Consider the following 15,646-nt stretch of genomic DNA (forward strand, 5'->3'; position numbering starts at 1 on the left):
TCTAGAAGTCTCAGGAAGGACAGGGAGGGGGGAAAAAGACGTGAGGTGTGGCACTGTTGATCAGAGATAGTGTCATGGCTGCAGAAAAGGAGGAAGTCATGGAGGGGTTGTCTACGGAGGCTTTGTGGGTGGAAGTTAGAAAAAAGAAAGGGTCAATAACTCTACTGGGTGTTTTTTATAGACTACCCAATAGTAACAGGGACATTGAAGAGCAGATAGAGAGAAAGATTATGGAAAGGTGTAATAATCACTAGGTTGTTGTGGAGGGAGATCTTACTTTCCCAAATATTGTTTGGCATCTCCCGAGAGCGAGGGGTTTAGATGGGGTACAGTTTGTTAGGTGTGTTCAGGAATGTTTCCTGACACAATATGTAGATAAGCCTTCAAGAGGAGAGGCTGTACTTGATCTGGTATTGGGAAATGAACCTGATCAGGTGTCAGATCTCTCAGTGGGAGAACATTTTGGAGGTAGTGATTACAGTTCTATCTCCTTTACCATAGCATTGGAGAGGGATAGAAACAGACAAGTTAGAAAAGGGTTTAATCAGAGTAAGGGGAAATATGAGGCTATCTGGAATGAAATTGGAAACATAAATTGGGAACAGATGTTCTTAGGGGAATGTACGGAAGAAATGGGGCAAATGTTCAAGGGATGGCATGGCGTTCTGCATAGGTACGTTCCAATGAGACAAGGAAAGGATGGTAGGGTACAGGAACCATGGTGTGCAAAGGCTGTTGTAAATCGAGTCAAGAAGAAAAAAAAAGCTTATGAAAGTTCAAAAAACTAGGTAATGATAGAGATCTAGAAGATTATAAGGCGAGCAGGAAGGATCTTAAGAATTAAATTAGGAGAGCCAGAAGGGGCCATGAGAAGGCCTTGGCAAGCAGGATTAAAGAAAACACCAAGGCATTCTACAAGTATGTTAAGAGGAAGAGGATAAGATGTGAGAGAATAGGATGAATCAAATGTGACAGTGGAAAAGTGTGTATGGAACTGGAGGAGATAACTGAGGTAATTAATGAATACTTTGCTTCAGTATTCATGACGGAAAAAGATCTTGGTGATTTTTAGCAAACACGGGGAAATCTGCAGATGCTGGAAATTCAAGCAACACACACAAAATGCTGCCTGGCCTGCTGTGTTCCACCAGCATTTTTTGTGTGTTGCTTGGCGATTGTTGAGGACTTACAGTGGATTGAAAAGCTTGAGCATATAGACATTAAAGAAGAGGACAGGAGGGTTTCAGCTGTTGTTCCTTTATGGAATCTGAGGGGACATTTCTTTGTGGATCCAGAACTGGCTTGAACACAGAAGGCAAAAATTGGTTATAGACGGGTTATATTCTGCATGGAGGTCGATGACCAGTGGTGTGCCTCAGGGATATGTTCTGGGAACACCTTCTCTTCATCATCTTTATAAATGACCTGGAGGAAGAAGTGGAGGGATGAGTTAGTAAATTATCTGATAACAAAAAAGGTTGGGGTTGTTATGAATAGTGTGGAGGGCTGTCAGGACTAAAGTGGGACATTGATGGGATAAAAACTAGGTTGACAAGAGGCAAATGATGTTCAACCCACATTAGTGTGAGGTGGTTCATTTTGGTAGGTCAAATATGATGGTATTAATGGAAGACTCTTGGCAGTGTGGAGGATCAGAGGGATCTTCGGGTCAGAGTCACTCAAAGCTACTGCGCAGGTTGACTCTGTGGTTAAGAAGGTATACAGTGCATTGGGCTTCATCAAGCAAGTGGGATTAAGTTTAAGAGCCAAGAGGTACTGTTACAGCTAAATAGGACCCTGGTAAGACCTCACTTAGAATACTGTGCTCAGTTCTGGTCACCTCACTACAGGAAGGGCGCAGATGAGATTTACAAGGATGTTGCCTGGATTGGAGAGCATAGAACTAGAACATAGAACATAGAATAGTACAGCACATTACAGACCCTTCAGCCCACAATGTTGTGCCAAAACTCAAACCCTGCCTCTTACATAACCCCCCACCTTATATTCCTTCATATACCTGTTTAGTAGTCTCTTAAACTTCACTGGTGTATCTGCCTCAACCACTGACTCAGGCAGTGCATTCCACACACCAACCACTCTCTGAGTGAAAAACCTTCCTCTAATATCCCCCTTGAACTTCCCTCCCCTTACCTTAAAGCCATGTCCTCTTGTACTGAGCAGTGGTGCCCTGGGGAAGAGGTGCTGGCTGTCCACTCTGTCTATTCCTCTTAATATCTTGTACACCTCTATCATGTCTCCTCTCATCCTCCTTCTCTCCAAAGAGTAAAGCCCTAGCTCCCTTAATCTCTGATCATAATCCATACTCTCTAAACCAGGCAGCATCCTGGCAAATCTTCTCTGTACCCTTTCCAATGTTTCCACATCCTTCCTATACTGAGGCGACCAGAACTGGACACAGTACTCCAAGTGTGGCCTAACTAGAGTTATGTGGCCTAACTAAATGCAGCATACCTTATGAGAATAGTTTGAGTTAACTTGGCCTTTTCTTCTTGGAATGACAGAGGTTGAGAGGTGACCTGATAGAGGCATATAAGATAATGAGGGGCATTGATCATGTGGATAGTCAGAGGCTTTTTTCCAGGGCTGAAATGGCTAACATGAGAGGGCACAGTTTTAATGTGCTTGGAAGTATGTACAGAGGAGATGTCAGGGGTAAGTTTGTTTACGCAGAGAGTGGTGACTGCGTAGAATGGGCTGCCCATGACGGTGGAGGTGGATACGATAGGGTATTTTATGAGACTCCTGGATAGGTACATGGAGCTTCGAAAAATAGAAGGCTATGGGTAACCCTAAGTAATTTCTAAAGTAAGTACATGTTCGGCACAGCATTGTGGGCCGAAGAGCCTGTATTGTTGTGGTAAACTATGTATACCTGTCTGGACACGCCCCTCTGCTGACTGCTCCTGCGGCTCCTCCCACAGACCCCTGGATAAAGGCGATTGGGGCACTGCTCCTCCCTCAGTCTTCGAGATGTCGTGCTCCCTTTTCGCTGTTAATAATAGCCTATCGTTCACTTCCAGTCTCCTAGAGTAATTGATGGTGCATCAATTGTGCTGTAGGTTTTTTATGTTTCTATGGTAAGTCTCCTCTACACCCTCTCTAAGGCTTCTACATCCTTCCTAAAATGAGGCACACAATTAAACACAATAATCCAAATGCGGTCTATCTAGTGCTTTACAGAGGTGCAACATTACCTGACAGATTTTTAATTCAATCACCCAACCTGTGAAGGCCAACACACCAAATGCTTTCCTTGCAACCCTATAAAATTATTTGAAAACCTAATGGTCTCTCTGTTCCTCCAAACTGCTGAGATTCCTGTCTGTACTGCCTTGAAACTCAGCGATAACCAATAGGGCAAATGTAAAGCAGAGGCTTTTAGTGTAAGAGAAAGAGAGATACTGCAGCTTCAGTGTCACTCATTTACAGAGTTGAAATGTAACCGTAAATGGATTTGAGGAACCATATTAACCAAAGCAAGCAAATTATTATAAATTGCATATTTAGATGGAGACGTAACATAAAGATTTTTACTCCTTATGTATGTGAAGGATGTAAATAATAACGTCAATTTAATTCAATTCAATCCCTCTCTGTAGGAACACAATAGACGGCCGATGCTGGAACCCACAGCAACAGCAACCTGCTGGAGGAACTCATCAGGTCGAGCAGCACCTGTGGGAGGAAAGGCAGTGCAGATCAAATCCCTGCACGAGGTCTGAAAATGGAGAAGTGAGCCAACCAAAGAGAGGAAGTGAAGTGGTGAGAAAGGAGTCTGAGGTAATTGAAGAATGGGGAGGGAGTGCTTGCAAAATGAAGTTATGCTGGTTACGGGAGGGGAGGAGGTGGTGTGAAAAGGAGTCTGAAGTAATCGGTGGACCAAGGAGGCATGCAAAATGGGGTTATGCTGGTTACGGGAAGGAGAAGATGGTGATAAAGGAGTCTGAGGAGGTGTGTAAAATCACGTTGTATACATCAGGGGAGGCAAGGGGTGTGGTGTACGTGGAAAGAAATCACATTGAGTCTGCAGTTCCCTTCAGAACAAACTTCCTCTTTATTAGAAGCTGACGTCAACAGGGGAGTCACAACATTTTGTAAAAAGGGATGAAAAAGCAATGTTAGCATTCATTTCAAGAAGGCTAAAATATAAAAGCGATGGTGTAATGCTGAGGCTTTGAAGCATAAGTTAGACTGCACTTGGAATGTGGTGACCAGTTTCAGAGTCTCATTTCAGAAAGGACGTGCTAGCATTTCAGAGGCTCCAACAGAGTTTCCAAAAAATGATCCTGGTGATGAAAAGGTTAAGGAATGAGGAGCGTTTTACTGGCTCTGGGCCAGTGTTCACTGGAGTTCAGAAGAATAAGGGGATTCTCATTGAAATCTATCAAATATTGAGAGGCTGAAATAGAGTTGTGGGTGGCAGCGTGGACATTCAACTCTACCAAAGGAGGTGTAAGGTGCATTTGCTCTTCTGCAGGTCACCTGTTTAATACCCCCCACCCAGCGCTGTGTTGTTCTTAGTCCTATCCTAAATGGCATTGAAGGGAATGGAGGGATACGGACATTGTGTGGGCAGAAATGATTAGTTTCACTGGGCATTTGATTGTGAATTTTAATTTTTCAACACATCAAGTCCAAACTGTCTGCTTCAGTGCAGTATTGTTCTGTGTCCGATGTTCGAAATGACATTTAAGGGAACGGAGGGATATGGATGATGCCCAGGAGGAGGATATTTAGTACAAATTGTCACGAAGAACAGTACAGCATTGTGGGCCAAATGGCCAGACCGGTGATGTACTGTTCTATGTTCTAACAAACGTGCTCCAATCACATTTCACTGCCTCCTTCCTGACATTCAACCAGGGTTGGTTTCCCCTGATAGAAACATCCCAAATGTTGTCTCTGGTAAAATTCTTGTCTCACACATCGAATGAGTAGAACGTCTGGGCCTTAAACTTTTCCACGTCTGATGAGTGTGTCTGTGCAGAAATCCATCCGGGGTTCCTCCCCTCCAGGCGAGGCCACACAGATGATTCCCACTGTGGTTCAGCTGGTAGATGGTGGTTTAATGTCAGCTGTAACAAAAACAAGTTGTGTGAGGTGAGCCGGTGAAGAACAGGAGAATTAAACTCAGTGGCAGATACTGCCTGAGTGGTTTCCCCGAGTATCTGACCCATGGAGGGCTCGTGTCTCAGGGTTAGTTGAACTCTGCTGGTCTGACTCATAGAGATCTGGGTCACAGGGCCGAGTCGCCTCTGCTGAGCCTGAGCACAGACCTGTGGCCAGAGATAATGAACTGACCACCATGTCGGGCTCCTGCTGGGTGCAGTGTGCTGAGGGATGAAGCACCCATGGGTGGGAGTCTCTATCAGTATCACAACACTAATGTCCTGATGCTCGACCCATTTCTGGGGTCATGAACGGTCTGCACAAAGGGGAGACAGACCACTCGGCCCCTCCATTCCATTCTGTCACTTGATCAGATGGTGGCTGATGTGTCTCAGCTCCAGTCAACCCTCACTTTCCATAACCAGCAAATTCTACTCGGCACCGACCGGGACTTCCCACCTGTTTTGGGAGAGGATTGCACATCTCCACAGTAACTAGTGTTTCTGGCCTCCAGTGATGTTGTAACCCCACTTTCTGAAATTCCCCACCAGAACAAGTAGTTTCTCTACATCCACCAGAACAAACTCCATTAACATAGACAGCCCTTCAGTAAATTCACACTCAGTAGTACCACGTTCTGGTGTGGGATCTCTTGTGTACAGAAACACACGGGGATAGTGTGATCACACCTAGTTGTACCACGTTCTGGTGTGGGATCTCCAGTGTACAAGAACACGCAGGGATAGTGTGATCACACCTAGTTGTACCACGTTCTGGTGTGGGATCTCTTGTGTACAGAAACACACGGGGATAGTGTCATCACACCTAGTTGTACCATGTTCTGGTGTGGGATCTCTTGTGTACAGAAACACACGTGGATAGTGTGATCACACCTAGTTGTACCACGTTCTGGTGTGGGATCTCTTGTGTACAGAAACACACGGGGTTAGTGTGATCACACCTAGTTGTACCACGTTCTGGTGTGGGATCTCTTGTGTACAGAAACACACGGGGTTAGTGTGATCACACCTAGTTGTACCACGTTCTGTTGTGGGATCTCTTGTGTACAGAAACACATGGGGATAGTGTGATCACACGTAGTTGTACCACATTCTGGTGTGGGATCTCCAGTGTACAAGAACACGCAGGGATAGTGTGATCTCACCTAGTTGTACCACATTCTGGTGTGGGATCTCCAGTGTACAAGAACACGCAGGGATAGTGTGATCACACCTAGTTGTACCACATTCTGGTGTGGGATCTCCAGTGTACAGAAACACATGGGGATAGTGTGATCACACCTAGTTGTATCACATTCTGGTGTGGGATCTCCAGTGTGCAGGGACTTGAAATTACAGAGAATGAAAGATTCAGCCAGTTTCATCACAACTACAACTCCCCCTATCATCAAGAGTAACTAAATGAAGCGATGCCTCAGGAAGGCAACATCCACCTTCTGGGCTGTGTCCTCTGCTCAATGCTGCCTTCACACAAGAGGTACAGGACCCTCAAATGGACGTTCAACAACATCTTCTTCCCCACTGCCATCAGGATCCTGGACCCACTTGAACAACTCTAACACGACTTGTACTGCTTTTCTTCCCATTCTTTCAATGTGTGCTCATGTTATTATGTTTATTTTGTTGCTGATGTATAATTTATGTTAATTTAGTTTCACATTAATGCAGATTTATTATGTTTTTAATGGACTGTGCTGGTGCTGTGAGCTGACCTTCATGGTGATTACACCCTGGGTGTGTTCATCTGTGACAAGAAACTTGAACATGAATCTGAACTCCTCCACTGTCTGAACTGAAAGCACTGCGATCCAATTGTGAAAATGGCTGAGAACGTTGAACCCTACCCCATCTCTCCAGTAGATCTGGTTCAGATGACACTGTGAACTTGGTCAGGGATTGATGTCCCTTCCCTGAAATCATCATGAGGGATTACTGATTGGTCCAGAAGAGGAAGTTGACTGTGAGTGGGAGTTTTGCCTCGATCATCACCTTCCAAATTCCAACAACTCTTGTAACAGCTCCTGTTGGAAATATCAGGGACAATACTTGTTCAGCCTTGAAACCAATGGAGGTGATGAACAACACTGGGTCTTTTAGATTCTCAGCTTTGCCAGGACTGTGAGGATGTGTGTACATGGCTGAGTGAACTAATTCAGTAAAAGGTGTTAATTCACACCCTGATCCAATTGATCATCAGACTGAGCTCCCACTGACCCATTACCACACTGGGGTCATTGCTCACTGGGTGTTCCTGTCTAAAGACTTCTCCACATTCCCAACTCTTCCACAGCAGTTGATATGGTTTAGTCACCCTGTCCAAAGATGTTGCTACGTACCTTGGAGATTACCATAGATGGGCTGAGTGGGACGTTGCACAGCCTAGTAGAGAACACAGAAATGGTGTGAACAGCAGCTTGACAGCCCATGCTGTGGGAAAAGTTTCAATGTTCCAGAGGTGACCTTCCTTACCATGTAGGTGCTGTTTGATTTGACCTGCTGACCTCCTGAACCCTACAACAGAACACAATTGAACCATTACATTGGTCTAAACATTGTCAACACTGGCTTTAGAGTGACAGTAGGACAGTTTAAGGGAGATGTATGGGGCAAGTAATCTTTTCACAGAGGTGTACCTTCACATAGAGAACACACTGCCAGGGGTGGTGCTGAAAACAAGCATGACTGTAGCATTTAAGAGGCATTTAGGCAGATGGATGAACATGGATGAATATGGATCATACTCAGGGAGATGTGATTAGTTCTATAAACAGAAAATTCTGCAGATGCTGGAATTCAGAGTAACACACACAAAATGCTGGATGACCTCACCAGTTTCCATGGAAAGGAAAAAGGTGCCACCTGCCAGGTAACTTCCTGCCTCACCTCTGTTCAGAGCCCCAGTAATCCTTCCAGGTGAGGCAACACTTTACCTGCAATTATGTTGTGGTCAACTACTGGATCTCCCAATCTAGTTGGGACTCTCCAATGTGTCCAGTGCTCCTGATGAGGCCTCTTCTGCAATGGAGAGGCCCAGATAGACTGGGGAACCACTTAATCACGCATCCTCATTGTGTCTGCAACAAGGAAGATTTGCTAATGGCAAAGTTTTAAATTCCAATCCAATTCTCACTTTGGCATGTCGATCTATAGCCCCTTCTTCTACAACAATGAGGCCACTCTCACATTGGGGACCTCATATTCCATTTTTGTGGCCCCAACCTGATGGCATGAACATTGATTTCTCTAAATTTCAGTAATTTCCCCTTCCCCTCCCCTCTTCTTCCATTCCCCACAGCGGTTCCCTTCTTACGTTCTCATCTGCTTATCAGCACCCCCAAGTGCCCATCCACTTTTCTTTTTTTTTCTTTTTCTAAACAAGATTTACAGAGTGCAACACATAGATACATCTTGTTATGAGTGATGAACAGACCTGATGGACAATGGGGTGCAGAGTTACCCATCCCCCCTCCCTGATAACCACAAACTATTGCTGTTGCTATGCTGCTTATGAGAGAGAGAGATGAAACACAGGCAGGAACATTTGCTACAGATAAGATGGGAGAGAGAGAGAGAGACTGTTGATTTATTGTATTTTGACTCTTCCTGGAATTATTCACTTTCACTACAAGGACTTTACTTTTCTCGTTAACATTCCTCAGGAGACAGCAGGAGTGGCCTGATTTGATGGACACAGTCATTCAGAGTTGATGGATAGCAGAGACCCCGTTAGTAGGGATAAAAGACAGGTCTGGGGAGACACCCTCAGACACACCAGTGGACACTGACTGAGTGTTGTGAACCCACAAGGAAGGTGGGAGCTTCGGAGACCAAACCAGGAGATCGGTCAGTAAAGCTCTCAGTGTAACAGCAGGGCCGGTGGGGACTTGTGTGTGTGTCCACTCATGCCAGAGTGACGAGTCCACCACAGAAGAACGGTCCAGCTGAAGGACGGAGGGGTCATAACCGAATGACCACAATGGTGCAACGGAATCAAAAAGCCATGGGAAGGGTTTCCTGCTGCAGCTGTAACATCTCGCTCGCTCTCTCTCTCTCCAATGATTACCACACAACAACTATAACTACATCAGCACGCATGAACTGAACTGAACTTTATACTTTTCTATGTCAATTCATTTACCCCTAGACATCGATAGAGCTTGTTTATTATTGATTATTATTATTCCTACACTTTTAGGTTTATTATTGCTAACTTGTGTTATATGTATATTTGCATTTTTGGTATTGTTTTTCTTACTTTACTAATAAACACTTTTGAATATAGTACCACCAGACTCCAACGGATACTTCTATCTTTGCTGGTCCGACACACAGTTACGGGGTACGTAACAATCTCAACATAAATTGTGTACATTCATATATTGTAATAAAATTGATCAAAATGTTATAGCATAACACATAAAGGTATACCACTCTGTAATCAAAATTTTAAAGACTGGTCATACATCATAAAAAAAAATTCTTTATATAAAAAAAAGTCAACACCCTACCAACTACCAAAGAAAAAAGCTGATGGATGATAATGGATAACTAGGAAAAAAACATATTCGCTTAAGAAGAGAAGATAGAAATATACATAGAAGTCTGCGCACTGTTAAACTTTATAAATTGGAAAAGTAATTTAGGAAAGGTCCCCAGATATCATAAAAAGATTGTTTTGAATTTAAGACTGAGCAGCGGATCTTCTCTAAATTTAAATAAGACATAATATCACGTAGCCATTGAAGATGTGTAGGAGGAGTAGACTCCTTCCATTTAAGCAAGATTGCTCTCCTTGCTAAAAGAGGGGTAAAAACTAAAACCTGTACATTATGAGTATTTAAAGTTATATAGTCATTTGCAATAATAGCAAACAAAGCAGTAAGGGGATTTGGGTCAAATTGGACCCTAAAAAGTTGTGAGAAGGTATGGAATACTTCCCGCCAAAAATTTTCAATTTTAGGGCAAAACCAAAACATATGAATTAAAGAGGCAATGGCAGAGTTGCATTTATTACAAAGTGGAGAAACGTTCAGATAAAAACTGGACAGCTTCTGTTTAGAAATAAAAGCTCTATGAACCACTTTAAATTGTAGAAGAGAATGACGAGCACAGAAAGATGATTTATTAACCCATTTAAGAATTTTATTCCATCTTTCATCAGAAATCTGACAATTTAGGTCATCCTCCCAAGCTTTTTTTATTTTATCTAAAATGTCTTGTCTAGAATCAATCAACAAGTTATAGATACCAGTAATAGAACCATTTACAAAAGGTTTTAAATTTAAAAGATCGTCCAGTAAATTTTTATCAGGACCTGTAGGAAAAGTAGTTAATTGGAAACGTAAGAAATCTCTAATTTGAAGGTATCTGCAAAAATGTGTTTTTGGCAGTGCAAATTTAGTTGACAATGGTCAAATGAAGCAAGAGATCCTGAGATAAACAGGTCCCAAAAACACTTAATACCTAATTCATCCCAATCCTTAAAGACTTTGTCAGTCATGGAAGGGACAACAAGTAATTAAGGAGAATATGGAGATGATAATGAAAAATTCGCTAAACCAAAAAATTTTCTAAATTGAGACCAGATCTCAAATCTCAAGCAAAATTGAAGTTTGCTTAACAATTATGTTACCTGTTGTTTTATTTGCTGAAAAAGAAGAGTGTGATCCAAGAAGAGAGACAATAGAAGAATTTTTTACAGAATTAACTTCTAAGGATACCCATGATGGGCAATCTTTACGATAAATATAATAGGACCAAAAAGTAATATTCCTTATATTGGCAGCCCAATAGTAAAACCTAAAATTGGGTAGGGCCAATCCACACATCTCTTTATTTCTTTGTAGGTAAACTTTACTTAAATGAGCTTGTTTATTATTCCAAATATAAGATGTTAAAATTGAATCTAGAGAATCAAAGTAGGTCTTAGGAATCAAAATAGATAAAGCCTGAAAAAGATAAAAAAAATTAGGAAGAATCTTCATTTTAATCGAATTAATTTGGCCAATTACGGATAAAGAAAGAGGAGGCCATTTAGAAAGCGTATTTTTCACATAATTTAATAAGGGGTTTAAGTTTTCTTTAAATAAGTTCTTGAAGTTTTTAGTAATTGTTACACCTAGATATGTAAATTGACTTGTAACAACTTGGAATGGAAATTCTTTATCCCATGGTCTACTCTCCACTCTTGTCAGGTTACTTATTCATCATACCTTTACCTTTTCTACCTATGACTTCCCAGGTTCATATGTCATTCTCCTCCCAAATGCCCCTCGCTTCACCTGTCAGCTTCTACTTTGTACACCTCCCCCTCCTCCATCTTCTCATTCTGGCTTCTGCGTCTGTCCTTTCAAGCCCTGATGAAGGTTTTTGGTTTGAAACCCCAATCTTAGTGTTGCTTGATATTAGTTTCATGTAACATTCTGGTTGACACAGTCATGATGGGCAGAAGGGCCTGCTCCTGTGTTGTAGAGCTGTACGGTCTGTGGTCAATATCCAGGAACAGTTACACCACATACAGTTGCAAATCATTCAGACATTGCAGAAATATTCACTGAACCACAATGTCACTGGGGAATATCCCTGATGTAAGAAGACAAGAACATACCAGAGCGATCCCCACACAATCCTACTTCTCTGAGAAAAGCATCAGAACTCACTGGGACCCCACTGGCCATGGAAACATTTTCATAAACTGCCTCTGGGCTCCGGTGATCAGTTGCTGTGGGTGGGTCTGTGAAATAGAGTATAAAGTATCATTAACATCCGTATCTGAGCTGTGAGTCCCACATTGTGTCACAACACAACGATGGGCTCTTTCACAATCAGTCCCCGACCTTTACATTTTAATAACTCCACACAACAATCTGATCAGAATGAACCATTTAGTCACACGTACGGGACGGGTGGTTTCTAAACGCTCTGCATCCGATGAGGAAAATGCCTCCAGTGACAGCGAGAACTCCCAGCACGACAGCCACAATGAGCCAGGCCAGGTACGATGGGGCTCGGGACATCTCTGTTTGAGGAACAGAAAAGAAATCACATCAGTGAGTAAACATCTGGGAAGCTCACTGTCAGTGTAGAAAGAATCCATTCGGCCCATCCTCCTGTGCCAGCTCTTTGAAAAAGGTGCTCACTGATCCCAGTCTCCTCATTCCCCAGAGTCCTGTGAAAAGTTCTTTACAAGCATTTACCCAATCCCTGAAGGAATGATGTTGTTCCAGCTGCTGCACCAACTAACCCAGTGGGTGACTGAATAAAGCACAACCCTCAGAGTCATCCTGTTCCTCGTTGCCGTCTCACTGGAGACCATAATTCCAGCAAGGCATCTTTACTTTTGTACTCAAATCGATCCACAATAATCGACAAGGGTTCCTTTCCGAATCACCAGTTGTACCTGTCTGCTGGGTTTGATCTTTGTGTACAAGGCCACCCAGATTCCCCAGGACATGAACGTCCCTCAGTCTCTCTCCTTTCAGAAATTACTCTTTGTTTCTATTTTTCCTCCCAACAGAATGATCTCACATTTGTCCACATGATATTCCAACTGTCTTCACCTTGCACATTCACTCCGTGTGTCTACATCCCCGTACGTCTCTGCACCCTCCTGACCAATCACATTGCCACCACCTCTGCATCCCCGACAGGCTTGGATACACTTGGTCCCCTCATTGATCCAGATTGTTCGAGCTGAGGCCCAGCCCTGATCCCAGTCACTACTGACAGTCTTCCAGCTGGACAATCACCCACTCTTCCCATTCCTTGGTCTCTGTCCAGTGATCAATCACAGATCTGATCAATGTAATTTCCCAAATGCCACCTACTCTGAAGCTATGGAAGGATTTCTGAATCTCCAGTGTACGATACTAACTGAATGACCCTCATCATTTCAGATATGTGCAACCCCAAAAAACTCAAATGCATTGTCACCAACATTTCCTTTTCATACGTCCACACTGTCTTGGTAAATTCGCCAGCTGGTGTTGTTCAGTCTCTGACCTGATCTAGACCATGTCCCACCCCAATCACTCTATCTTCTCCCCTCCCATTCATCAGAAGATACAAAAGCAGAAGGCCATGTCCCACCAGGCTCTATGCCCCATTTCCAATTTCTGGAATGGACATACATCTTATTTAATGAAGGTGAACATTTGGTCTCTCAGTCTACCTTATCGTCATCCTTACAGCTTCCGGTCTACCTGCACAGCTCTCTCTCAGTAAATTCATTGTCCTTACAGCTTCTGGTCTCTCTTAATGCAACAACATCCAATTCCCAATCTTCAATTATCTTCAATGCATCCTCAGAAAACTCAATCAAGCTAATGAGACGTGACTTTCCCCACACAACGTTGTGCTTACTATATCTAATAAATACATTCAGGAACACACTGCTGAATAAATAGAACTTGTACTCACTGGTTACGATGAGCTGGGTGCCGTTCCCATCGATGTCTCCCCACACTCTACAGTAATAGACAGCAGAATCACTGTGCACCACGTCTGTGACTGTCAGGGTGAAGCTGCTGTTGGACGTGTCTCTGTAGGGCAGGAACCTCCCAGTGAAACCCCGTCCCCACTCTGGGCTGCCTCCTGCCCTGTGTGTTAGAACCCACTCCATGTCCTGCCCAGGTAGTTTCCGATACCAGTGGACGTCGGTGCCTTCCAGCCTGGCTTTGCTCATGGTACACCATAACCACGCCATGTGACCCTCAGTGACACGCTGTATGCTCGGGGACTGGATAAGGACAGGAACGTCTGCACCTGTAAGGGAGAATATCATCACTTCAACCCCAGCTTGAGGGGTTGCTGGACGGAGTTGCTGTGTGGGGTCCTGATCTCAAACGGTGTAACTAAGACGTCAAGGTGGATAATATACTTTCCACCATGCATCGATAAAGTTTGCTGATGATATCACTGTTGTTGGCTGATTCTTGACAACAGAGAGACCAGACTGGAGGTCCATGAGTCAATACTCATTTGGGACTCAGAGGTGGAAAGTGTCAGAAACGTTAAATTCCTTGGCGTTAACATTTCAGGGGATCTGTCCTCGGTCCAGCATGTAAGTACATGCATTTTGCATAGAAAGCACAGCAGCACATCTATTTCTCAGGAGTTTGTGCAGATTCAGCATGTCATTTGGACCTGACAAACTTCTATAGATAGTAGAGAGTATCTTGATTGGTTGCGTCATAAACTGGTATTGAAAGAACAATATCCAAGAATGGAAAGCCCACAAGAAGTAGTGGATATTGCCCAGTCCATCATGGGGGAAACCTTCCCCAACTTTGAGCACATCTACAAGGAACACTGCCACAAGAAAGCAGCATTGTCATTAAGGACCTCCACTATCAAGTCCATGCTCTCTGCTTACTGTTGGCATCGGGAAGGAAGTACAGGAGCCTTGCTACACACACCATCAGGTTCAGGGTTAGTTATTACCCCTGAACTAGTGTAGATAACTTCAGTCACCTCAACTCTGAACTGATTCTACAACTATGAACTCACTTTCAAGGACTCTACAACTCATACTCACAATATTTCTTATTTACAGTAAATTCTGCTTAATTGAGACACATCAGGATCAGTATATTTTGGCTGCCCCAGTTAGCTGAAGTTTCAAGGAAATGGTTAAAAAGGTACTAAGATGACAAACCACTGTTTAACTAAGTAAAAAATGAGGCATCTAAACAAAATGCGGAACGAGTTATAACACCATCGATACTATTACAGTATTATAAACCTGTGCATTATTTCCGAACAGTTAGAGATGTAGGAATTCATCTAGTGTACGCTGTTCTTTTGATTGACTGTAAATGAATTTAGTCAGCACAGACACCTAGTGTAGATAATGAACTGCCTTCACACAATGCTTTCAATGATCCTCCAAATCTTAATACTCACTGTAATATTCAAGGTGATTGTTGATACCTTCAAATTTTTCATAGGTCATAACTTGTTGAAGTTGTGAAATTGTTTAATCTTCACTCCTGGCTGTTCCTGAAACCTCTAAACCTGAATGCTTGAAACTGCTGTGAGCAAAACGATTGATTTTTCTTACAGTTTAGTTCTCACCAAATATCAGTGATAAAAATAACTGCTTGACAAAAGCATACGCACTACTGATGCTATTTAAAAACTAATCTTTCAAAACATGATGTGCTGTCTAACAGCTATACAATCACTGATGCCAGTTAAAAACCATTCAGCAACAGTCATAAGTAAGTGGCATACTATCCCAAATAAAGGAAGAGAATCTAGGTTATTTTGTCGATTAGATTTTATTCATTAAAAGTGTCCCAGTTAAGTGGCTGTTCCAATTGTCTGATTAACAGGAATCGACTACATTTAGAAACACAGAAACATAGAAAACCTACAGCTCAATACAGGCCCTTCAGCCCACAAAGCTGTGCTGAACATGTCCTTACCTTAGAAATTACTAGGCTTCCACATAGCCCTCTAGTTTTCTAAGCTCCATGTACTATCCAAAACTC

The 15,646-nt window shown here is 42.9% G+C and overlaps 1 protein-coding gene across 4 annotated transcripts; it reads right to left on the minus strand.

Moving 5' to 3' along the window:
• Positions 1–4,106: 4,106 nt before the first annotated feature.
• LOC140729949 (uncharacterized) lies at positions 4,107–15,215 on the minus strand. Of its 4 annotated transcripts, none has more exons than XM_073050123.1 (7): positions 15,057–15,215; positions 13,572–13,916; positions 12,052–12,171; positions 11,813–11,886; positions 7,623–7,664; positions 7,490–7,532; positions 4,107–5,099 (listed from the first exon to the last, which is right to left on the minus strand). In XM_073050123.1, exons 1-7 carry the CDS (start codon positions 15,103–15,105, stop codon positions 5,071–5,073), a joined length of 702 nt encoding a protein of 233 aa, XP_072906224.1. In that variant the 5' UTR covers positions 15,106–15,215; the 3' UTR covers positions 4,107–5,070. The 4 variants fall into 4 exon arrangements, 3 of the variants coding, with proteins under 3 accessions (XP_072906224.1, XP_072906222.1, XP_072906223.1); XM_073050122.1 differs by having other exon boundaries at positions 5,080–5,099; positions 11,761–11,886; XM_073050121.1 differs by having other exon boundaries at positions 7,490–7,664; positions 11,761–11,886.
• Positions 15,216–15,646: the final 431 nt, after the last annotated feature.

This window comes from Hemitrygon akajei, chromosome 7 (assembly GCF_048418815.1).
Source record: "Hemitrygon akajei chromosome 7, sHemAka1.3, whole genome shotgun sequence".
NCBI lineage: Eukaryota > Metazoa > Chordata > Chondrichthyes > Myliobatiformes > Dasyatidae > Hemitrygon > Hemitrygon akajei.

Excerpts from the sequence above, each read along its gene's own strand:
- LOC140729949 (XM_073050121.1), bottom strand. The coding sequence starts at position 15,105 with ATGACCTATGAAAAATTTGAAGGTATCAACAATCACCTTGAATATTAC. Across the intron at positions 13,917-15,056 it reads CAATCACCTTGAATATTACA|GTGCAGACGTTCCTGTCCTT; the intron begins GTGAGTATTAAG and ends TCTCCCTTACAG. Across the intron at positions 11,887-12,051 it reads GTTTAGAAACCACCCGTCCC|ACCCACCCACAGCAACTGAT; the intron begins GTACGTGTGACT and ends TCTATTTCACAG.